Below are 25,356 nucleotides of genomic sequence, written 5' to 3'. Positions count from 1 at the left end.
CTAAATGAATGCCTGCATTCACAATTATATTACATAAGGGCAGGAAAGAGACTTACAAACACTGATTTCTTTATCATGTTTTAATCTTAAATTCTCCAAACATCATATGGAAAGTACAAATGCTAGGTTTATTAAACATCTCTCTTACAAATTATTTATTTATTATCAAACATAGTGTGAGTCTAGAGGTGAGACATGATAGATGTGACCAAGTTAATCTCTACAAAGCCCAAGAGTGGGACTTTGACCCTCTTGACCTTGGTGGCAAAACTTTGGCCCCACACAAGGTATAGTACTTAGTAGGTACTTGCCTTGTTTCCCTATCATGCCCCATCTCTTGTAGTGAATTGCTCGTCATGGTAGGAGAGGCATGGAGATCATAGTGGGGTCCTCAGTTTGTCCAATCTAAGCCCAAGAGCGGAACTTTGACCCCTCTTGGCCTTGGTGGCGGAACTTTGGCCCCACACAAGGTATACTAAGATGGCAACCTATACCCTCTTACCCACATCTTCCCTTCCTACTCATGACGAGTTCACACTTGCCTACCTAAATGCATTAAAGATTATTAATCTATTCAGCATTGATATATATATTAGTGAGTGTATTGTTTGTTGATATTCCATTTATTCAAATAAGATTGAGAGTGCAGAGATTTATTAATTTTACCCAGTGTTTAGTGTATGCTCAGTTCCATATCTTGTCATGTTATAATTATATTAATTTGCTGTTGTTCTGTGAATCTGATTAGAGTTATTATTATAATTCTGTGAACATACAGTAATACTGTGAATTTAGTTAAAGTTATTATATTAATACTGTGAATTTAATTAAAGTTATTATCTTAATACCGTGAACATACAGTAATACTGTGAATTTAATTAAAGTTATTATCTTTATGCTGTGAATATTCAGTGTAATGGTTCATACCTGCTGCATCCCTTACGAGTAGAGAGTTACCTCCAGTGACCGTGTGAATGCCTTCCCAAGGCAATCGAACTTCCTATGTGTGTCTCCTTTCCTATCGTGGTATTCTTTCCTCCTATTCTCCGTATCCCTTCTCAAAAATGCTTTGCTGGACCCTTAAATAAGTGTGTTGCTGGTATGATGGGCTGCGCGGGAAGGGATGTGTCTCCCCCTTATATCAAACGGTGCCTTTTGACTAAGGTTCGTAGCCTCTAGCCAATATCATGTTTCTTAAATAACACCACTAACATAGCCTTGCTAACTAATACTAATACATTGCCTTATAAAATATTATTAATGATTAATCCAATTAATCTTAGATAAATATATTGCTTAATTAATTAATATTAGATAAACACAAGATGGAAGATAAATACATTAATATTATATTGCTTAATTAATCAATTAATATTATATTGCTTATTCAACAAATTAATATTATATTGTTTAATCAATTAATTAGTATTATATTGCTTAATCAATTAATGTTAAATAAATACATTGATAATGGCCATGTTCTGAAGATAAATTTAAGAAGAATAAATTTTAGAAACTTATCACCATTATTAAATAATCTGATCAAGAGAATGGGGCTATGACAAGATGGAACAAACTAAACACACCCCTTCATTGTGCTGCCCATGCCTTAAATCCTAAATCACATAATACTAAAGATACCAATAAGAGGGCTCCACGTGAGGAAAGAGAGCTAATGAAGGGATTTCGGGCTGCAGTAAAAAAGATTTATGGTCAAGGATGTCTCAATTATAAGGAGTCAATGGAATAAGTTTTCACGTGAGAAAGGTGATTTTTCTTTAATGGAAGCTTTATATAATATGCAGGCAAAGAAAGATCCTTTAGAGTGGTCGTGGAACAATGGAGGTGAAGCCCCTAAATTGCAATCATTTGCAATCAGATTGCTCTCACAAGTAGCTAGCTCTTCATCTTGTGAGAGGAATTGGAGTACTTATGGTTTTATTCATTCACAAAAGAGGAACCGATTAGGATCGAAGAAAGTAGAGAACTTGGTCTACATTCATAGCTCACTTTGTCTTCTCTCTCGTGTTGATCCTGGGTATATGGAGGGTCCTTCAGCAAAATGGGACCAAATTGCACCTAAAGGAGAAGTTACAGCCTAAGTCACAGAGTTCGCCGAACTTCTGGCTAAGAGTTCGGAATTCGGCGAACCCATAAATACTGCAAAAAAATCGTAAAAATACGCCTAAAGTTCGTCCCGGTTTTCAAAGGATTTTTTTGTGGGCGCTTTTTAGGGTTTAGGGCGCTTTTTAGGGTTTTCTGGTTTTTTTCCGCTCGCGTCGTGCCTGTGCATCGCGTATTCGTGCCTGACCCTGCCGTGTTCGTGCCTGTGCGTGCCGTGTTCGCGCCTACTGTTGGCTTCAGGTAGGTCATTATTTCTTCCCACCTTTTTTTTTAATATTTTATAATAATTTATTAGATATTATTATATTAAGATATTCTATATTTAGATTTAAATGTTTTTATATTTTATATTTATATTAAGATATTAAGATATTTTATATTTATATTAAGATATTTTATATTTATATTATGATATTCTATATTTATATTTAAATGTTTTTATATGTTATATTTATTACATATTAAGATATTCTCCAATCTTTTATATAAATGTTTTTATATTTTATATGTTTTATATTTTATGTTTTATGTTTTACATAAAAAGATAAAACATGTTTTAGAAGATTTATTCAGATTTTATAATAAAAATTGATATATTTTTGTTTTATGCTTATTGAAATATAATTTAATATTAATTTTCCTTTTTAGAGTCAAAAGTAAAAATTTCATATATTTAGTTTTGATGTTTTTTAAATAGAATGTAAATAATTTAAATACTAAATATTGTTTTTCTTTAGAAACATTACAGATTGTAACAAAATGCCTCCTAAAAAATTAGATTCTCTAGTATGGAAATATGTGACACGTGATGGTAATGAGCTCTTTTGTAAGGAATGTAAGAAACCTTTCAAAGGAAGTTTAACAAGGGCAAGAGACCACTTACTTGGAATCAGTGGGGGTAAAGGAGGAGGTGTTACTGCATGTCCAAAAGTGACTGCAGAAATGAGAGCTGGTTTAGAAAGAGAACAGTCCTCTTCGATTGTAGGAATGCTCAAGACGACACAAAAAAAACAAAGAATTCAAGAGGATGTGTCCAGGTTCACATCTATCTCTTCCTCTTCCAATTTACCCAATGCCTCTTCCAATTTACCCAAGGCCACAGGTGCATCAGGAGAAAGTGGAACATTGAAAAGCTTTTGGAAACCGGTAGAGAAACAACAAGTGGATGATGCATTGGCTGATTTGTTTTATACAAGTGCCATTCCATTCAACGTGGCAAGAAATCCTCATTTCCGTAATGCAATTCAGAAAGTTGCAGAGTTTGGCAAAGGGTACACACCTCCAACTTCAAAGGCTTTAAGAACAACTCTTTTAGAGAGGTCAAAAGATAGAGTGACAAAAAAGTTAGCTGAGGTCAAAGCTTCTTGGAATGTAACAGGTTGCACCATATTGAGTGATGGATGGTCAGATATATGTCAAAGGCCATTGATTAATGTTTTAGTAGCTTGCCCTGAAGGTGTTGTCTTCTTGAAAGTGATTGACACCATGAACCAGAAGAAAACTTCAGAATATATTTTTCAAATACTAGATGAAGCCATTCTTGAAGTAGGGATGGAAAATGTGGTTCAAGTGGTTACTGATAGTGCAGCGAATTGTGTGGGTGTTGGGAAGCTGATTGTAGAGAAGTACCCACAGATATATTGGAGCCCATGTGTAGCCCATTGTCTAGATTTGCTACTTCATGACTTGGCGAAATTCCCATGGATACATGAAGCAATCCATAGAGGAAGAGCAGTGGCAAATTTCATTAGAAACCACCGTCTCACATTGAGTCTATACAAGCAACATGCATCTAGGGAGTTGTTGAGGCCTTGTGACACAAGGTTTGCTTCATTTTATATCACTTTGAAAAGAGTGATTGAAGAGAAAGCAGCTTTGAGATTGGTTGTTTGTTCCAATGAGTGGGAAAGTTCAGCACTTTCTAAAAGTGCTAAGGGAAAAACATAGAGCAAATCATTTTGAGCAGCAACTTTTGGGAGAGTGGAGCAAAAGTTTTGAATATATGTGGACCAATTGTTGATGTTCTTCGTATGGTGGATGGTGACACTCCTTGCCTTGGCATGCTTTATGAAAGCATGGACCGTTGTAAGGAATCTATTCAGCGAGCACTAAATAATGTAGAAGCAGAGTACATGGAGATTTGGGAGACAATTGATTCCAGATGGAAGATGATGCACACACCTTTGAATGCAGCAGCATGCTATTTGGAGCCTAAGTTATTTCATATTGATAGACAAGCTGATCCTAAAATCATGCCAGGGTTTTATGAAGCCATTAGCAGGTTTGAACAAGATAGAACAATTGCAGGTCTAATTAGAGACCAAAGTTGGAAATACAAGAGAGCAGAAGGGTTGTTTGGAATAGAAGCAGCCCGAGATGATATGACACGAGATGAGGTACCTGGCTATAGATGGTGGATGAGCTATGGAGCACAAAATCCTGAACTACAACGCTTTGCCATTCGAATATTGAGTCAGGGAGCCAGTTCATCAGCTTGTGAGAGGAACTGGAGTTGCTTTGACCACATCCATTCCAAAAAGAGGAACAAGTTGCTGTTCGGAAAGTTGGGAGATCTTGTCTACATTCGGAGCAATTTAAAATTGTTCATGAATAGATCAGCAAATGACTCCACATCTTCTTCACAACAACAAATTTTAGAAGGCATGGTAACTGGAGTTGCAGATGAGCCTGAGGATGACTTTGTGGATGATGAATAGGGCAGTGATACTGATGATGATGATGATGATGCTACAGCAGCAACTCAGCCATGTGCTCTTGACGACCTGGAGCTTTTTTGAAGCTCTATAGTCTTGAATTTTGATTATACCTTTTTGACCAAAAACATCTTCACAGTCTTGATGACTTGTAGGCTTGTAGCTTTTTTGAAGTTCTAAAGTCTCGACGTTTGATTGTATATTTTTGATAAAAAAAACCTTGACAATCATGATATCACATGTTTCCTATGGTTTATATTAAGAATGTTGCATCTTTCTATAATGATTTTGAATCTATTCTGCAATCTTAAGTATATTGATAATTTGTTGGATATATTACTAATTTAAAAAAAAAAAATTATATAAGGCGAATTTGATGCCGATTTTTTTTTCCAAACTTTTTGCCCTTGCCGAACTTCATCCGAACTCCATAGCTGCCGAACTCAAACTCGAACTCGAACCTTGTGACTTAGGTTACAGCTATAAGGGATAAAGCAGTTGAACCAAATCGCCTTTATGAATTGCCCCCAATTCTACTACGATCAGAGGAACCTAAGTTAGAGAGTGATGAGTATCTGGAGACTATCCTAGCTGAGGACCTTGATATGGATGATCCAAACATAGCAGAGTAGATTATAGATTTCTGATTTTTATTTTCCGTTTGTGTATTAGCATCAAACTATCAATATTTTTGGATTTCAAAATGTAATGATAATCTAATATCAAATATCAAATATGTAGTGTGAGTTTTGAACTCTTCAACACAATGACATTTAGCATTTGTGTATTTAGACTTGAAAGTTACTGTCTCCTATTTTTGAAAATTTTCTGTACCAGTACCAATACCCGTCTCTGTAGTCTCCAAGTAACCCCGTCTCCCGGTAACCTTGATAATAATACACATATCTATGAACTAAACCATTCTGATAAACCAAACATATAAAACATAAAACATGCATCTCAAGGAGTTCAACAGCAGCAAAATACATCAAGTCCTCACAAGGAGCTTGGCACACTACTATAGGTGCATCTCAATGCATACAAAACACCAACAATTGACATGTTGAGGAGCATCATCTCGAAACATGCAAGTGGTCTAAATGCACGAAATAGTGCAAGAACATAAGTCATAACCCAGACTAACAATGAAACACTGATAAACACTCAAAGCAACAGGCACAAGCACAACCTACACATCCCCTAATACATAGTTGGAAAGCAATGCTGAAACCGAGACATCTCAAGGCAACAAATGGGTGGCCATTACAGGAGACATTTTTATTTTCTACTATACATTTCAGAAGCAATCTATTGATATAACAATTAAACCTCTCTTGGTTCTATTCTATTTATCAAATTTCAAGACAAACCTGGACTTGTCTCTGGTTATAGGAGGGGACATCATATATAATATAGAGTTTAACTTTAGACTAATATGTACACATAGGCATTCATTGCTAATAATAACGTAACAATAGACATATGATTATGTCTACCAAGGGGTTAGATATAATATAATGTTAAGACAATCATGTACATAGGCATTCATTGTTAATAACATTGATGTAATAAAACACATTAATTATGTCATATTTATGTAACCTCCCTGTACATTAATAAATGAAGTGTACACATCGGAGTGTGTGCCACAACTATCTCAATCTTCATGCATTCATTCTTCTAACAGCAAGATACCAAAAATTGAGCTACAATATGCCTGGGTATCACAACACCTGAAATCATCTTCCTTTGAATACTAAAATGTGTCTTAATTTTTTGTCAAATGATGCAAAGAATAATTTCTGTAACACTTGACATATGATATTTTTTTCTGTTTCAGTCATATTTTTTTCTGTTTCAGTCAACAGCTTATAGTTATACATAATTGTAGTTTTCTTTTGCCATGGTTCACAGTAATATTCTTTGTCGATCTTTATGGATTTCAACCTGATGAAATGCAGATTTTTCTCCTTTATAGAGTTTTTGTAATATTAACATTTTCAAATATCTACATACTTTCACTTTCATCAAACAAACAAAAAACAGTTACATTCTATTTTATCTTCTTGATTTTTGCCAAATTATCAACAAGCATGAACATCAATTTCTCTTGATAGGACTAATGACAAAACACTTGAATGATTAACTTCATAAAAAAATGGAATAGCTTTTTACTTTTTGTATCTACAATCATGACATGCCAGTTTATACAGAAACTACAAAATATAAAGGAAACAGCATATCACAGAACCAGGAATATAAATGAAATGAATTCCCTGCCTGTTCGAGATACATCACTTTGAACTGAAAGGGGGTGCGCTGCATTATTGAATTTGGAAGTGCAATCACTTCTACTCTTTCATCTTTGCCAAGATTCCTGAAGTAATCCCTATATCTTGTTATATCTGCAGTTGCCGACATTAGAACTAACCTGCATGCCACTAAAAGCATATCACTCCAAAAGATAATTGTATCCAAAATGAAATCACATACTACCAAGCTATATCTTAGCACAGCCCAAATATGCAACATAATCGCCTATGCAAAAACAACTAGATTACAAGAATGTAAATGAATGTTTTCCAAAGATAGATGAATGTAATAGTAAGGTTGAATCATTCCTTTGACAACTCACCAGTACATAAAAATTTAACTGAGTTAAACCAAGCAAGCTGACTAGTGAATTGATGTCACAAGATAAATTTGTACTTTTCATACTTGAAACTAATCCTACATTGGAAACAATATGGAGAAATTGAATAACACCTCTTGGGAGCTCACCTACTTTGGTATGGAATTACTCCGCATTTCCCTCAACAAAACCAACCTACCCTCATTAGGAAATATAGGATGATATAGGGATTACGTTATTAATATGCTAATCTCTCGAGTATTATGAATATATAAGTAAATTAATGAAGTTGAATATAGTTATTATAAAGAATCTGATTTCACTATTACTATCACATATAAATCTATAAAATGCATAGTATAAGATCAAATGAAACATATTGTATTATGGGCCATGCATATGCCTTATTCTTAATCAAATACATTGTAATATGCCTGTAAGTAAATATTAATGCATAAGAAAGACACGGCATACCGTTCTGCTGTCACAATAATGATGGCAATATCTGCCTGTTAGTGAATATGGATGTGCAAAGGAACTCCTCTGTCAGCTATATAATAATAATCTCTTATTCTTCAATTTTTTATCTTATATCTTTTTCTTTGATGCTGGATGAGATCTTTATATTCTCTTGTTTTCTGATGTAGAGTCGTGATCTTTTACCAAAAACACATAATGAAAATGAAAAACACAGCCACAAAAGGAACACCGGATTTTATACGTGGAAAACCCAAATAGGAAAAACCACGGATAATGTTAATTCTCAAAAAAAATTTAACTAGTTATATGGTGTTTCACAAAAGGGTGGCTCACTACCAAATTACAAAAACGAATCATTGCCGGACTCCTCACTGCAAGATTACAAAAGCGGCTTACTACCGGAATACTCACTACAATAGATATGATTGAGCTGAAGAAAGTTGCATCTCTAAATGCATGAGATCAATTCCAAGTTAAGCTCAGATCACAATTCACAAACCCTACAGCAGATCCAATTAAAGATCTTTGTACAACTATCCTCAAGCACCTGCAGCTGATCCGATGAAGGATTACTGCAACACTGTCTGCACTCTGATTCAGCACCAATTGCCTTCGCTCTCCATAACTCGCACTACACGCTCTATTACTCACTTCTTGTTCTTTTTCACACTATCATCATCATCACACACTTCTATCTATATACCGGAAAGCTTGCACACTGGGATAATATGTTGACCTCGCTCAACACATTATCCAATAAAACCTTGAACATAATCATGATAACCAAGTTGGCCTCTGAAAGATCTCTACACGCTTCCAATCACACAACTCGTTCACTGATGCATATACCTTAATTACTAAAATGGGGCAGGGGTCAACCGGACTCATAGATACTGAACCATGAACACAAAAATAGCAATTCCAAACATAACAATTCCAAACTCCAAGAATACAAATTCTACGCATACCATAGATACCAAACCACAAGACATGAAGAGATACATCTATCATAACCAAAAAATAGCTGATACCGGAACACATAACTGATATCGGGACCAATGTAAGCACAACTCATAATTCCGGAGATAAGGATCTTTCGGAAATGACTCCATTAGATCAACTACAACTTACTACATCACATCCCATAGCAATACTAGAACGCGCATCACCTGCTCATAGTAAAAACTGCACACACCAACTGCTCACAACACTACACACAACATCCAAACCAAACCGGTTAACTGGTTTGACATCAATGACAACAATATTCACACAAGTCTAACAGTATGGTTAGAGAGGGCATGTCTATTTGCTTGTTGTATGTTTGTAAGGGCAGTGCCCCTAGGTCCATCGCATCCCTCCCTTACAACTAATCCACCCCTCATTATTATTATTAATGGTAACTACTATTGTTTAATCAATCCAACTAATATCAGACATTATTACTAATTCAAACATTTAAATAATTAAATATTATTATTGATCACAACACTTACTAAATATTGCTATTGATCAAACTGCTATGCTTCCGTCCCTAAAGGTAGGCAATGGTAATCAATGAAGTTGCTGATTGATTTGTTGACTGGATTGACACAGGGTCATGACAAATGATTAAAGGTAGCATAGTTATGGCTCGTGTTTCTACAGACAACAACAGGGAAGAGGTATGTTGTACAACGATTACATGATAACAAATGAAATAATGCTTATCTCAAGACCTAGTGAGAGAATGAAGTAGTCTGTATTAGCTAATAACAGAATGTTCCTTCTAGACCAAGTGATGACAAAGAAAGCAACAAGAAAAATATAATGTTTCTTCGACACTATTATTTATATAATACATATATGCATATTGGTGATGAAAGCAATGAGATTTTGTTACTTTGTGTGTTGATTCTCATGTGAAATCTCAATTCAGCTCTAATGTGTGATATATCCAGGGTTTTGTAGGCAAATTAAAGAACTTCAAAAATGCGGAGCTAGGGTTTAAAACTCTCAAATAATTAAAAGTGCAAACAATAACCAGACTGCAATTAATCACAGTGTGCAGAAAATTAAAGAATATCTTCAAATCATGCACAAATGTCGGAAAACTGCTACCCCTACTTCTACTTGATTGGATGAATAGATCAGACTTTAACTATGCACTCTACTGGAAAATAACAGGACTGAGAATCACCCAATTTCGTATTGTATAAATGCAAACATAAGATACACCAGGAGCAAAATAGAATGTTAGAAATTAACAGTACTGCCAGCAGTAAATATTTCACATAAGGTCTGTTACAGAATGTATAATACCATATTTGCAATTAACAAACCCTTGCCTCTCCTGTAGACTGGGTTAAACTGTAAACACCAAGTTATTGACTTTAAAGTCCCCACAGGGGTCTGCGCTGGGTCTTTCTTGAGCTGACAACTGCATCAAAACCATAGGATCGCCCCAAATAACTTCAAACTCCCTGTAATGGTTGGCTTTGGGAATAGAAGGCTGGCCACAGGTCAAGTGCTCTAAATTACCCCTTATTCAGCATCCATATTTCAACAAATGCTAGGCGTTGGGTCTGAACAGCCTTCAATCCTCACTGGTGATTGGTGCTGGTTAGAAACTGGTACCAAATCCCCTCTTTCACGGCAGTGACTACTAGATTTAATCATGAAATGTCATCCTATTTGCTACTTCTGCCTGAGCGCTAGCTTCAAATAAGGCACTTTGCTTTAGTTTCACAAATCTTTAATATAGGAAATGAAATACTAGGGTTGAGGATAGGGTTTCCATCCGACCTCAAAAAATTCACCCTATGTCAGGGTGTTTCGTCCCTGCTGAACAGAATACAATTGCAGTTATCAATTTCCCAAAAGTATCCTTCAAATGGCACCTCCCATCCCTTGTATATTGCCCTACAAAGTGGATGTATTGGGCCCAAAACTGGGCACCAATATTAAAATTAAAATTATAACTTATTTTATTTTATATTTTATTATATTTATTATTATTTTACTTTTAAATATTTATTAATTAATATATTAGTTATGGTTTTAAAAAATAACTTAATTTTAGTGTTGGGCTGACCTAGTCGAGAAGAAACATGACAATCCTCCCTTCCCCAAATTGTTTTCTCTCAAGCAGTTTCAAACTTGGATGCTCAGAAATATCCACTCCTTCCCATGTAGCGTCCTCAAGTACAATATTCTTCCATTTCACCAAATATTCTAAAATGACCTTGTTACTCAACTTCCTTTCTCTCACATCAATGACAGCCTCAAGTTTTAAAATCAATTTCCCTTCATCATCAAGTGGTAGGAGCTATAATGAAGTGACTTGTTCTCCAAGGGCCTTCTTGAGGCATGCAACATGAAAACCATTAAATCTTGCTCTTTTCTAGAAGTTCCAGCTCGTAAGAAAACCTCACACATCCTCCTTATGATCTTGTAAGGCCTATAAAACCATGGCCTAAGCTATTTTGCACCACTTGTACTGAGGGAGAATTGTCTATAGGGTTGTAACCTCAAGAAAACCATGTCTCTGTTGTGACGTTTTCACACATCGCCCCATTGCAAATGGGGACCCATGTTTTTTTGCTCGTTTTGTTCGTTTTCGCTTTGCTTTTTTAGGGTTTTGTTAGTTAGTTGGTCGTCTGGATTTAGGGCCAAGCCTTAGGGTTTTAAATTTTGCCTTTTCAAGCCAAAATCCAGTCGTTTTTGAGAGCTTTTTGAGCTTCCTTTTGTAGGATGCAAATTTTGAATGAAATGAATTCGCCAGAATGGTCTATTTTCAATTGGAATGTTGATGCAGAGCTTAAATTTGTCTAAGTGTTGAAGATGAAATGTGAATTTTTGTCCAATTGAATATTTTTGATCAAATTTTGACATTTTTTATTTTTGATCCTAGGCATTGGAAATGATTCGTTTTCGCCTTGTGAAGTGTTAAAATGTCTAAAATCATGTTATTTTGGCCTGTAGGAGCAAAATCGCTCCTGTCCCTCAGTGAAGGACGGGAGCTCGTTTTCAAATATCTTACTATTCCTGCAGGGTCAAGATGAATTACAAATTGGAAGTGATGGAGAAAGGCGAGATCTTTCCATTGAATATAAATTGAAGATTTTCATGAGCACAGAAATGCCTCCAGGGGAAAAATCGCTCCTGTCCCTCAGTGAAGGACCGGAGCTACAAATCCAATTTTGCTTTGTCCTTGCAAGATTTTAACGTCTTGACGATGTGAAAAGGTCCAAAGAGGTGCATTTTATCAAATGAATATAATTTGAAGCGCTGTCGGGGAGATCAACAGGGTGGCAAGTCCGGCTTGAGTGAGGTCCTGATCCTGAAATTTGGCTAAGTCTGGAATGTCCTGACCCTGAAATTTGACTAAGTTTGGAAACTGAAAAAACCTCCAAAAACTAGATTTTGCAATATAACTCCTGGAGGTCTGAAACCACTCTCAAACATCCTGAAAGTATATATGGAATATAACTTAAAGTATAAGAAAGAAGAAACATAGAAGGAAATGTCACTTATACTTAAATGTTATATTCCATTAAAATTGTCCTGATCGAGAGTGCGAAAAGTCAAATTTCGCTCGTGTCCCTCACCAAGGGTCCAGAGCGAAAATGCTTAGTTGGGCCATTCCTGACCTTGTTTGGACGAATCGAGACATCAAAGGCATGGTGAAGGACGAAATGAGCATGATAAAACATCCAGACTTGATCAAAAACAATGAAATGATGAAGTTTTGCCTAGAGGGTCAATTTCGCTCCTGTCCCTCACTGAAGGACCAGAGCGAAGTTCTTCATAAGGTACGTCCTGAACAAAGACCAAGCAAATTTTATGTTCGAAGGCAAGAAAAGAGGCGAAATGAACGCGTTGAATACAAATTGAAGATTTTTTTAGACGTCCACAAGGTCCCAAATGGCCTAGATCGCTCCTGTCCCTCTCCAAGGGACCAGAGCGATTTTTGTTATAATTGCTTTTCTTGCCAAGTTACAGACGATGTCAAGGCATGGACGAATGGAGTGGAGCATGACGGATCCGTTGAATATAAACTTGGAACCTGGCAAAGTGAAATAAAGGCCACAAAAGGAGGATCGCTCCTGTCCCTCTCCAAGGGACCAGGGCGATACAATGGTGATATTGCTTCCTATGCAAGTTCAAGGTCGATCCAAGTCAAGACAAGGTGGCGAAGGGCATTTCAACGCGTCTTCATCAAGCACAAGCGCTCAAAGGTTATCACAATGATGAAATTCGCACCCTAGGACCTAGTTCGCTCCTGTCCCTCAGGAAGGGACCAGAGCGAAGTTGGATGTATTGCCCATTTCATGCAAGTTTTACGTAAGGACAAGACTTTGCAACGTTTTAGAGGGTCCATGGTACGATAAAAAGATGATACACAAGGGTTTTGAACGTAGAATGACCATCATTTTGAGCATGGAGACCATATCGCTCCTGTCCCTCTCCAAGGGACCAGGGCGATTTGCCTTGTATTCTCAATTTTGCTCCAAGTTCGTGCTAAGTCAAGATTTCATAAGGTAATGCAAGGTCTAAGGCATCGTTTGAAGATAACATACAAGAGTTTTGAACGTCCAAACATTGCTAATCAAGGTAAAAAGCTCACATTGCTCCTGTCCTTTGGACAAGGACCAGGGCGATCCTATCAAGAGCACTCATATTCCTTCAAGATCAAAGCAAGGTGAGGTTAAGCGAGGCAAGGGACGACGTTTGGAGGACATCACAATGAAGATCGAAGATAAAAGGATGCATATTGAACGTGGAAATTTGAAGATCGCTCCTGTCCTTTGGACAAGGACCAGGGCGATGAACATCCAAAGACACTCATGAACGCATGCAAGGCAATCAAATTCGAAGGACCATCATGATGATCAATTTTGGACGTGGAGATGAAGGAGTTGGACGTGGAAAATGCAAAAATCAAGACCAAAATCATGGATCGCTCCTGTCCCTCTCCAAGGGACCAGAGCGATGAGGTACGTCCCCTTTTGTTTTCATATTTTTGGCGCCAAATAAACAATTTAAATTTCCTCAAATGCTAAGTTCGTAAAAAATTGAATATCCATTTTAATTTAGCATTTAATATAGCGTTGCCTTTATTAATTATTTTTGCCTTTATCAAAAATCGAAATTTGCAAATTAAAAACGCAAGGCATTAATAATTAATTAATTAATTAATAAAAATCGAATTTGGGGCGCTATACTTGGAGGTCGGCCTTGCAAATCATTTAAAATCATTTTAAAAAGTGTTTTTTATATCCAAGTCGGCCTAGGGGATAAATCGATTGCAAGCGCTATATAAGGGGAGTGGAATTATCATTTTCACATTGTCATTTTATCATCTCAAGTGCGATTTAAGGAAGACAAAGAGTAGTGCGAATTATCTTCAAGGCGGTGCGAACTTTCATTTCAAGACAAAGTGGCGTGAAGTACTATCCAAGGAGGTGTGAACATTTGAGCGGACTTGCCAAGGCCTTAGAAGACCACGTCAAAGACTCAAAGGTGGCGAAGTTGATATTTTGAAGAAGGAGATCACGTTGAAGCCATCTAATTTTGATTTTGCCTAGGCAAATTCCTTCTTTTGCATTTTAGAGTTAGGCTCTCAAGAGAGGTATGGCGATGTGGATTTATTGTAGCTTAAATTTTGAAATTTTGAAATTTTGTTTTTCCTTAGCTCAATCGTTTTTTAGGAAATGATTAATAAAGGACTTATCATTAAGTTTCCTAAAAAATTGCTCTCTAATTTATGTTATGTATTGCAAAATCATGGTACTAATTTTGAAATGTTGTGTAGGCATCAAATGGAGATCTCTTCAAGGAAAATCAAGCCGGATCCAGGACGGTCTTCGCCAGGACGATCAAGCCAGGACATGGGCAACCTCTTTCAATCCAACGTTCCAAGGCGAGGTACATCATCTTCCTACACATCAAGGACGCAAGGAGTTAGGACAAGAGTTAATTAAAGATAGCCTCTCAACGACATCAAATTGAATATCTAGCAAGCTACAAGTGTCAGATGAGGTGGCATCCTAGTCATCACGTCTCCAATCAGCGAGGTCCATCTCAGCATGTCCAGATTCAATGTACTTAACTCATGGAAGGTGGCACAAACTCCGATGTACCTACCCCGGCTATCCATTGGTCGATTTTTCTAGAAGGGACATGTGTCCAAGCAATACAATTTTATCATTGGTCAAGCATTAAATGTTATGTAATGGTTGTAACAAACCCTAATTAGGGTTTTCATTGTAAAATCTTGGCCATTGATCTTGAATTGATCTAAGCCATCAAATTGTATTGTGGGCACTATATAAGCCCAGACATTTCATTTGTAAAGGGGAGTTAGAGAATTAGAGAGAATTAGAGAGAGATAGTTATAAATAGTTGAAAGTAGTTAGTAGTTAGAGAATAGAATAGGAGGACAAGGCAAGAAATTGTTGCCATTGATTGTAAACAAACTCCATTTTCATTGAAGTAATGGTGAAATATGTCGTTTTTCTTACAATTTGCATGGTTCCTTGTTGAGTCTTCAATCTTAGATGGTAGATGATTAGATGAATGGAGGGAATGTGATTGATTGATGGTGGAATTCGTACATCCATACTACTAGCAGTTTGTTGATTGCAAACTTGCCTTGTGTAGTCGACTGGAATCGTTCAGCTTAAGCTCAATTTCAATTTGTCGCCTCTTCATTGATATGCATCAACTTGGATGGTATCTATGCCTGCGGTGATGATTTGAACATCATAAAGCTTCCCTAGAAGATCGCACTAGCCTTGTGTAGATGTTCCATTGATGTCAAAACAAGATCTAGTTAGAGTTTCATCAAAAATCAAGTCATTGCTCCTACATTCTTAGTATTAGGATTAGATCCTCTCTTCGCCCTTGTCCTTTTTTCATTTTTTTTTTCAAATCTAAGTTAGTAAGAGCCTGTGTCCAGCAGAGCAGATCGGAAGTTCAATGTAAGTCCCCTTGTGATTCCAGCAAATCACATCATACCACTGGAGCTTGTCCACACGTGGAGACCCCACTAAAAGAACCTTGGAGTCTACCTAACTGATCCTTTACGCGAATCTTCAGCAGTTAGAGACTATTTTCTCAAGAGAGGATAAGATGCCTATTGGTATTTTATTCTGTGTATGATTGTGTACAAAATACACGTCAACAGTCTCCCACCTCAAAAACCCTCTCTATTCAACGATGATCAACATGTCTTTCGCTGGTTTTAAGACTATTATAAATTATCTTTAAGTGCATGCACAATATCTAGACTGTATTGAGCCAAATCTTTAGCTCCAAGGACTACTATTTGAAAGAATCAAGTCCATGAATGAAATATCATCATTACCATAGAAAGTGTTAATATTATAGTTTCCTAAGTTATTAATGCTCAATAATGTAATATATTGTAAATTTAGTTTCTTATTAGAAACTTTCTATTTTGTATTTCTTTGTAATTCTTTATAATGATCTTTATGATCATTCGTAAATACAACAATGATTTTTTACCAAATTACTTTCGTAATATGGTATCAGAGCCTTAGGAAATTCGCTTTTCTAAAAAATTTGATTTTTGGAATTTTTTAAAGATTTTTGGAAAACATTTGCTGGGCTGTTTTTTGCAGGGTCATGAAAAATTTCGCTTTTTTATGGTAGTTCATTCTCGGCAGATCTTTTTTCTAGGCGATTTTCTCTAACGGGCCTTCATTTCGCGCGATCTTTCTCTGTCTGCACAACCTGTGGGTTTTTTCGTGGAGTTTTTTGCTATTGTGTCATGAGTCATGATGGATTTCATGTTGTTTTTTACCTATGGCGACTCTGCATTTCGTGATTTTCATCCAAAATCATGACGGCTAAGGTTTATTTGGCAACGCGAATCTGTTTTTTTTCCCATCTGCAATTTTTTCTGCATTTTTGGACGGAAATCTGCATTTTCGACTAGGGTTTTTTCCCTTCAAATCAAGTTGAATTTTTTTTTTCTGATTGCAGATTTTTGGTGGGTTTTTCAAGAGCTCAACTGGGTTGTTTTCAAAATTTTGTGGGTGCATCGTTTTTCGTGCCTTGAATTTCCTACTAGCGGATTTCAATTCTGATTGCAGATTCTTTTTGGATTTTTCGCAAGGATTTATGGGTTGTCTTCGGATTTTTTTGGGACAGTCGGAAAATTTTCTCGAAATCTATGTCAGTTGTACTTCATTCGTTTTTTGAAGTTTGTACCTGAATCTGCCTATGTTTTCTGCATTGGGATTTGCGCTTTGTATCTTGTTCTATTGCCTCTTCTCTTATTTTCGTTTTTGTGCATTGGGAAACGTGCAAGATGGCATCATTGATCAACTTGATGTTGGAAGGCAGACAGCGATTCAACGGCAAAAATTATAACACCTGGAAGCAGCGCATGCTGACAATCTTCCAATATCGCCGCCTAGATGATCTTGTCTTGGGAAAAGAATCTCGTCCTTCTGTAGCCAGAGCCGATCAAGACAAATTTGATGACCGCAATAGGGAAGCTATCATGCTTCTCAAGCACTCTGTCACAAATGACCAGCTACCTCAAATTCCTTCTGGTCAATCAACCTCAGAAATTTGGAAGCATCTGAAGGAGTTGCATGAGACAACTGACAAAAGTCGAGCGTTCTTCTTGAAGAACCAGTTGTTCTCCATCATGATGGATGACGCATGGCCTTACAGGAGCATCTCACGAAGATTAAGGACATTCGAGATCAGCTCGAAGCTATTGGTCGGAAAATGGAGAAAAGAGGATATGGTAGTCATAACCCTCAAAAGTCTACCAAAATCCTACGAGCACTTCATAGAGACTCTCAACATTACGTCTACGAATGTTGATCTGAAATTTCCAGAGTTATGCACCAAACTTCTGCAGCAACATCGCTGGAAACAACAGTTGGGTAGCGGTGCCACTTCATCCTTCTCTGAGCAAGCATTTGCAGCCAAAGCCTTTCACAAGGATAAAGGCAAATTTCAGTCATCTCAGTTCTCTCAGTCGAAGGGCTCTAGTCAGTCACAGGAAGGCTCGAAAAAGAAGAAGGTTCAATGCAATTATTGTCACAAATATGGCCATCTGATTAAGGATTGTCGCACTCAAATAGCTTCCGAACAGCGGAAGCAGGGAGGGTCTCAGCCTAAAGCAAATGTCGCTGAGCACACAGAGCAGAAAGAGTCTTCCTTTTATGCCATCATGGCTAAAAGACCTGCCGACCATGTGAAATCTTTTGCTTGGTATATTGATTCTGGTGCTTCTCGACATTACACTCACAGGCGTGATTGGTTTACAGAATTCTCTCCCTATATTGATTTGGTTATTTTTGGAGGAGGTGAGTATACAGTTGTCGGCAAGGGCAACGTTCAGATACAGTCTGGTGGGAGGAATCTCTTATTCTTCAGTGTGTACTACGTTCCTGGCATGGAACTGAACCTTCTCTCCATGAGTCAGATTATGCGGCATTCTCCTCAGCTTGATGTCATCTTCAGTGCACATAAGTGTTCTATTGTTGATCGTGCGACATGCACTACAATTGTTGTTGGTATTGAGGATCATGGTCTTTATAGACTTGTGGATACAGGTGATTCTCTTGAGCATGCCTTCGCAGCAAAATCCTCCTCTATCTCCCATCTATGGCATCAGCAATATGGTAACCTGAACATTCATTATCTTGCTCTGCTTGTTCGGGAAGATTTAGTACATGGCTTACCTGAAATTCAAACTCAGAATCAGCAAGTTTGTGATGCTTGTCAGGCTAGGAAGCAGCACAGGACACCGTTTAAGGATGGTGACTCATGCCGAGCATCTAAGGTACTGCAGTTGGTCCACGCTGATGTATGTGGTCCAATGAATACTACTTCTGTTACTAGGTGTAGGTAATTCTTACTTTTTGTCGATGATTACAGTCGTAAGATGTGGGTGTACTTTCTTAGACAGAAATCAGATGTGTTTCCTGTATTTCAGAAATTTAAGGCATTGGTAGAAAAAGAGTCTTGTTGTTCTATTATTACTCTTAGGTCTGATAATGGGGGGGAGTTTTGTTCTATTGCTTTCTCCACTTTCTGTGATACACATGGCAAAAAACGTCAGTTAACCACTCCATACACTCCTCAGCAGAACGGCATTGTAGAACGTCGTAACCGCACCGTTACAGAAATGGCTAGGTCTATGTTGGAACACAAAAATGTTCCTAAGAAGTATTGGGCAAAAGCAGTGTTTACTGCAGTCTATCTCCTTAATAGATCTCCCACTCATGCTATTAAAGGGAAGACTCCTGAGGAAGCCTGGATTCGTCACAAACCCAGGCTCAGCCATTTGAAATTTTTTGGCTCTCTTGCATATGTTTGAATTCCAAATACCAAGCGCTCTAAGTTGAATTCCAAGAGTCAGAAGCTCATGTTTACAGGATACAGTGACAACCATAAGGCCTACCGGCTGATTGATGTAGACACTGATCGTCTCATCTTTAGTCGCGATGTTGTCTTTGATGAAGATCGAGGACCATTTCAGCTTTCCTCCTCTGAGCAGAATTCTGAGGATCCGCCTTTTAAGGCTTCTGATTTAGGTGTTCGTCTTCCATTTGCTTCACCTGATGGGAGGGATGATGCAGATTCTGTATTTGATGATGCACTACCTGAATTTCCTCCGGATGATGCTAATCTTCCACCTGTTCCAGATCCTCTTCCACCTCCAGTTCCAGTTATTCCTCCTCCATCTGATGTTAGCACATCTACTCTTCGGCCTAAGTGGTGGGCTAAGACCATCAGTGATCTTCGTCCTGATGAGCTCATTCAGGGAAGATCTTCCAGAAATAAGGGCCAACATTCATAGCATGTATGAGCCTCATACTTTGCTCTCATGGCCAACATTCATAGCATTTATGAGCCTCAGACTTATATCGAAGCAAAAGGGATTCCAAAGTGGGAACAGGCAATGGACGTAGAATACCAGAGCCTTCTGAAGAACAACACCTAGGTTCTCTCTGATCTTCCTCCAGGGAAGAAACCCATTAGCTGCAAATGGGTCTATGAGGCCAAGTATCATGCAGATGGTACCTTGGATAAGTACAAGGCCACATTACTTGCTCGAGGATTCACACAGCGGGAGGGCATTGATTATGAGGAGACATTTGCTCCTACTGCTAAGATGAGTACCATTCGTCTTCTTCTCGCTATTGCAGCTCAGTTTGGATGGAAAGTCCACCAGATGGATGTTAGGAGTGCCACGAAGAAGTCTACATGACGCAGCCTCCTGGTTTCAAGGGTGTCGACAAAGAACATCAAGTATGTAGACTCGTTAAAGCACTCTATGAGCTTAAACAGGCTCCTCGAGCATGGTACATTAAGATTGATCAGTACTTGGTTGCTCATGGTTTTCAGCGTTGCCCTTCTGACAGTAATATGTATATCAAACACTCTGGTGATAATATTCTCTTTGTTGTTGTCTATGTGGATGACTTGATCATTACTGGCAGTTCAGCACATTTGATTGCAAAAATCAAACAGGATTTGTACAAAGATTTTGATATGACAGATTTGGGGCTTCTCCATTATTGTTTAAGTGTTGAGGTTTGGCAGACTGATGGTAGCATTTTTATTTCTCAGTCTAAGTATGTCAGGAACTTGCTTGGCAGGTTTCGAATGCAGGATTGCAAACCTGCTTCCACACACCTATGGAGACTAGCTTGAAATTGTCAGATGTTAGTCTCCCCTACAATTTTCCATTTTGAATGTTCATACTTGCGGGTTGCCTTATTGTGCCTTTATTTCTATCGAGTCCTTTGTTCTCCTTCGTGTTTGGACCTAAGTCGTTGAACTCTTTCTAAAAACAAAGTTCAATAGGTTCAAGGTTCTGAAAGATCCTGATGGATCCCCTTGCTCATCTGCTGTAATTTTTAAAATAATAAACTATATTTTCCTGTGATTTTTGCTGATGGTCTTACAGAATAGAGAGAAGTTGCAGAATGTTTGGTTTTTTTTGTATTTTTTTGAATATATAAGCAAGTAATGAATAAAGAACAACAAATAAGGAAGGAAACTGAAACAAGTAAGAACATTCAATTAAATCAGAATTGATACAAATCGTACCAGGCAGATTTCTGATTTATAATATCCAGATTATTCCCTGCGCACTGGGGATGTGCTTACATCCAATAATGGCGCCAACTGAAGGGTAGATGATGAACACAAACCAAGAACACTAGCTATGGCTGAATGAAAGTCTTCACCACTTCCAGCGTATAGTGTACCTGCCGTAATGGTGGCATCAAGCTGAAACAATCACGCCCCAGTTGGGAAATTCAACCACCCTACTGAAACCCTCACCAAGCAATCTGAATCTCCACAAGGAATAGCACATACACTCTGACCAATAATGCCAAAGCCAAAAGAATCCACTGCCAATCAATAGCTGAGGGCTACGTCCCAGCCAGTACCAATCATGGGGTTTGCGTCCCAGATTGAAGAATTGCTCTACCAAAGCAATATTGCACCAAACAAGTTTTCAATATGTAAAAGATAATGAGAAATTAGGTTTCCTTCTCCTTATATCTCTTTCCTTCCAAATCAAACCCTAAAGATATATGAAAAGTGCGCTTTAATATAAAGTCATATTTCCCAATATTGGGCGCCCAAGTATAGAGAAAACACCACTTTTTCAATATAAAATAACTCCAAGCGCCAGGACCCTAGCAAGTGAAAATCATTTAGAAAAGTTCAAGACCTTTCCAACGAGCTATAACACATGGGCATACGAATCCAGATGAAGCCAAAAACTCCTTATTACTCCCAAATGGCTATAGACATAGCCTTATTTAAGATATTAAAACGCTAACTTAGGAAATATTTAAATATATTAAAAATATAACCCAAATAGCTACAGAAAGCTCGAAACACACCAAAAGCCTGAAACTGAACCTGTCACCTGTCTGTGACTGATGTCAGAAATCATGGATCAACTGGCAGTCTGATCCCTAAAATCTAGGGATGCTCCTAGAAACTAGGAAACACACCCAAATCTCCTGAAACTGAAACCAAGGAATGGTTTCATGGAACTCCAACCCTGGACGCTGTCACAACCTCCTAAAAGTAGAAACTGCCTCCTAAAATGTAGGAACTGCCTCCTAAAATCAAGGAACTGCTCCAAACTGGTCTACTACTGCCAAAAACACCAAATCCAAACACTGAATATCCTGACTGAGTCTCTATCCACCATTGCCAGCATACAAGACTCCATAATAGGCTAACTCACAGGTCTCTGCTAGACAGAGCTAAAGAGGGGACATGACAGGTTCAAAGCGCGTTTTAGGAAAAAGTCATTTGCGGTCTTTGTCTTTACAAAAGCAAGCGTGTTATTGTTATACGTTTTGAACTTTGAACCCGTGAACCTTTTTCGGTTCAAGGTTCAAAATGTCTTTTGTGAGTCGCGGCAACATATTGTTGTATAACGAACGGATGTCCATATGTTTTAAGTCAGTTTCCGAACTTGAACTTTGAAGCAATTTTCAAGCGGTTCAAATGTTTCAAGCAATTCAATGGTTCAAGGCTCCTGTTTAATAATCAATGTTGTTGCTCGTTCCCGGTATTGTTTTGTGCCGCTTGTTCATTGTTGTACTTCCTAAATGAACTTGAAATGTTGAACTCTTTGTGAAATGGTTCAAGGTTCATAAGTTCACTTCAAAACTGATTCTAAGGCTTTTTGTTGATATTAAAAGTGGCACAGCAAGAAGGAATATTCCCAATTTTAGCAGTTTAAAATTCTAAATATGGAAAGTAATCATGAGTGCATCGACTACTTGTGCGAAAGTGACGGATAATTAAGAAGGTGTCAGATTTTAGTCATTTCACAATTACTTTGCACGCTTAAGTGAATCATTATGAAGCATGTGTGGCTTTATTGATATTTTCCCGTCTGTTCAAAAAGGAATGTATGAATTCAATTCCATAGTTTGTAAGGGTTGCAGCTGCTATACTTGAGAAAAATTGGAGGCGTCGAAGGTAAAATCAACTCTAATTTCCTGAGAAGGTTTCCAGTTTTCATGGTGGTAACGGGTAAGTTCAGATGATTCCTCCTACATCGTGTTTCTTTAAGTTCTGAAGATTTATCAGTTTAGGAAGAAAATCTTTAAATTGCTGCAGTAAAATTCTGCCTTGTTTTAGAGTTTCTTGGTTAGAAGTATAGATAGGCAATATGAGGCCGATATTGCCGAAGCTCGATCGGACCTCGTGTCTAGTGAGCATACTACCAGAGCTAGAAGATACTTCCTTGGCTCATGCTGATTTAGGAGATTTCTTAGAGAGAGCCAAGAACCCTCAAACTGGTTCATTCATGGAAAAAATAGTGAAAAGTGGTCTTGTTGAAGCTGTTGCGTTTCCGCTTGTTGCCCCATGTCCAGATTTGGTGATTGCTTGCATGAATAGGTATGATATGGAAAACAGATGTATCAGAACTAGTAATGGTGAACTGCTAGTTAGTATCAACAGAGAAACAGTAATGGTGGCAATGAGAATCCCACACAAGGAGCTATATGAGGATTGGACCATTGGGAACTCGTATGCCTATTTCTCAGAGAAGAAAAGTAAGTACAGCAGTGTGATTGCTAGGAATTGGCTCCTAAAAGTTCAAAAAGGAGGGTCACGGCTGCCAAAGCCCCTGACTAGAGAGCACTTCATCACAGAAGTGCGGGATATTGTGATACTTCTGAACGGGGTGAAGGGAAACTCACATTCTTTCTATTGGGAAGATTGGATGTACTTTTTCATTCAGGTGTTGTTATCTGGTGACAAGTATCGTGATTGGGCTCAGGTAATTATGGAAAGACTTCATGAAGGGTTGAGTAACTTTGTGGTAATGTCAGGTTTTTATATGTCTTCTTACCTTTTCTACACACTAGCTTGTACAAGGGATTGGCCTGGTTTGCTTAATGAACCTTGAGTAGATGGGATGAAAGTGTATAATTATTATTATCCTCTGTTACAGCAGCAAAAACATGTGGAGCAAATTGATAGATGGAATGGTGTCTTCGCGGGAAGACTAGCTTTTGAGCTCCAGGGGGATGTGAACAGAAGAATGTTTGTTGAAGCCATGGAATTCATAAGCATATACGGTAGCTTCTTTATTCAATTTCCCAGTTCACTTACCTACAGGTAGGTGGTTTTGAGGGTCAACCATTCAAGCTACCTAGGTATGCCTTCGACAGCTATGTACTTATAGAGGTAAGCAGACAGCTAACTTACATTGATAAGAGATTGGGGGCAAAGGGTGAGTCTGAAGTTGTATTCCCTGTTGAACTTGGATATTACATTTACAACTGCAAATCCGTATCAGACGCTCTGAACCTGGAATTGGAATTCAAGAGGATGAACCTGCAGCCATATGTGGCAAGACGTAAGTTTGATGGCAGAGGTTATGCCATCGAGAATCTAAATGTGGACAATCATTTTTGTCATGAACCTCAATTGGAGGATTACTGGGAGAATTGCAGTGACAAATATGAGGTAAGAAGAAGACTGTGGTCAAGGTTCACTTTGCAACAAATAATTACTATGAAGCTTCCAATCAATATGTCTGGAGTACAGGAGGATACAGGGGAAGATATTTTAGACCTTGAGTTCGACACAGAGGTTCAAGGAAAGCCAATTCCAGAGATTGATTGGAATAAAAAAGAGGATGACAATCTTCAAGCTAGAACTTTCAATGTTGTGAGAAGAACAGAGAGATGGTTGAGAAATCTAAAGTTTAAGAAGGGATTGCTCGTATCCTCACATGAACTAAGAGTTGATTCACACATTGTGACTCAATCTCCCATTTCTTCCAGTAATGAAGTTATTAATGTTGCAGGTGTTTCAGCGCCTATTGTTGAGAAAATTCAACCGAGAAGATCAAAGAGGTCACCATCAAGTTCCACAGTCGCTCGAGTAACTCGGTCCAGGAGTAAGAAAAAGAGTAAAGAGCCCATTTTGAAACAAATTGTTGTGGACCTAGACCCTAGTGAAGAGATAGAGGCGACAATGGATCAACAGGGTTTGGCTGAACCTATGATGCAGGAAATGGACATGGGTAAAGAAGTGGAGAGCAAGCAGGACCCCATGAACAACCTGGTTATTGTCAATTCACCGGATATACAGACAACTCCTCCACCTAAACAGCCTGCGAACACACCCAGATGGTTGGAAGTTGTTGTTGGAAAGAAATGAAGTGTAGTGCCGATTACCATCCCTATGGAGGACATGGTCAACAAATGTTTGGGAAAGGTATCAAAGCCAAAAAAACTCAAGACGCAGACAATGCTTGAAGTGGATGAAGCAACAAGTCACTGGACGGCTGAGATAGCCAAACCAATTCCAGAGAGAGATGTAGACAAAGCTACTAAGGAGGACTTTACAATTGAAAAGATAGACCTAGGA

General features: G+C 37.9%; 1 protein-coding gene across 2 annotated transcripts in view; it reads right to left on the bottom strand.

The window, feature by feature from the left end:
* LOC131034562 (DExH-box ATP-dependent RNA helicase DExH8) overlaps window positions 1-25,356 on the bottom strand; it is a 279,913-nt gene that overhangs the window by 156,115 nt on the left and 98,442 nt on the right. For both annotated transcript variants that reach the window (XM_057966082.2, XM_057966083.2), the window contains exon 4: window positions 7,119-7,269. In XM_057966082.2, the coding sequence (XP_057822065.2) occupies window positions 7,119-7,269 (151 nt within the window). The remainder of the gene's footprint in view (window positions 1-7,118; window positions 7,270-25,356) is intronic.

This window comes from Cryptomeria japonica, chromosome 5, assembly GCF_030272615.1.
Source record: "Cryptomeria japonica chromosome 5, Sugi_1.0, whole genome shotgun sequence".
NCBI lineage: Eukaryota > Viridiplantae > Streptophyta > Pinopsida > Cupressales > Cupressaceae > Cryptomeria > Cryptomeria japonica.
The sequence above is the reverse complement of the archived record's forward strand: the minus strand, read 5'-3'. Positions and strand labels throughout refer to the sequence as shown.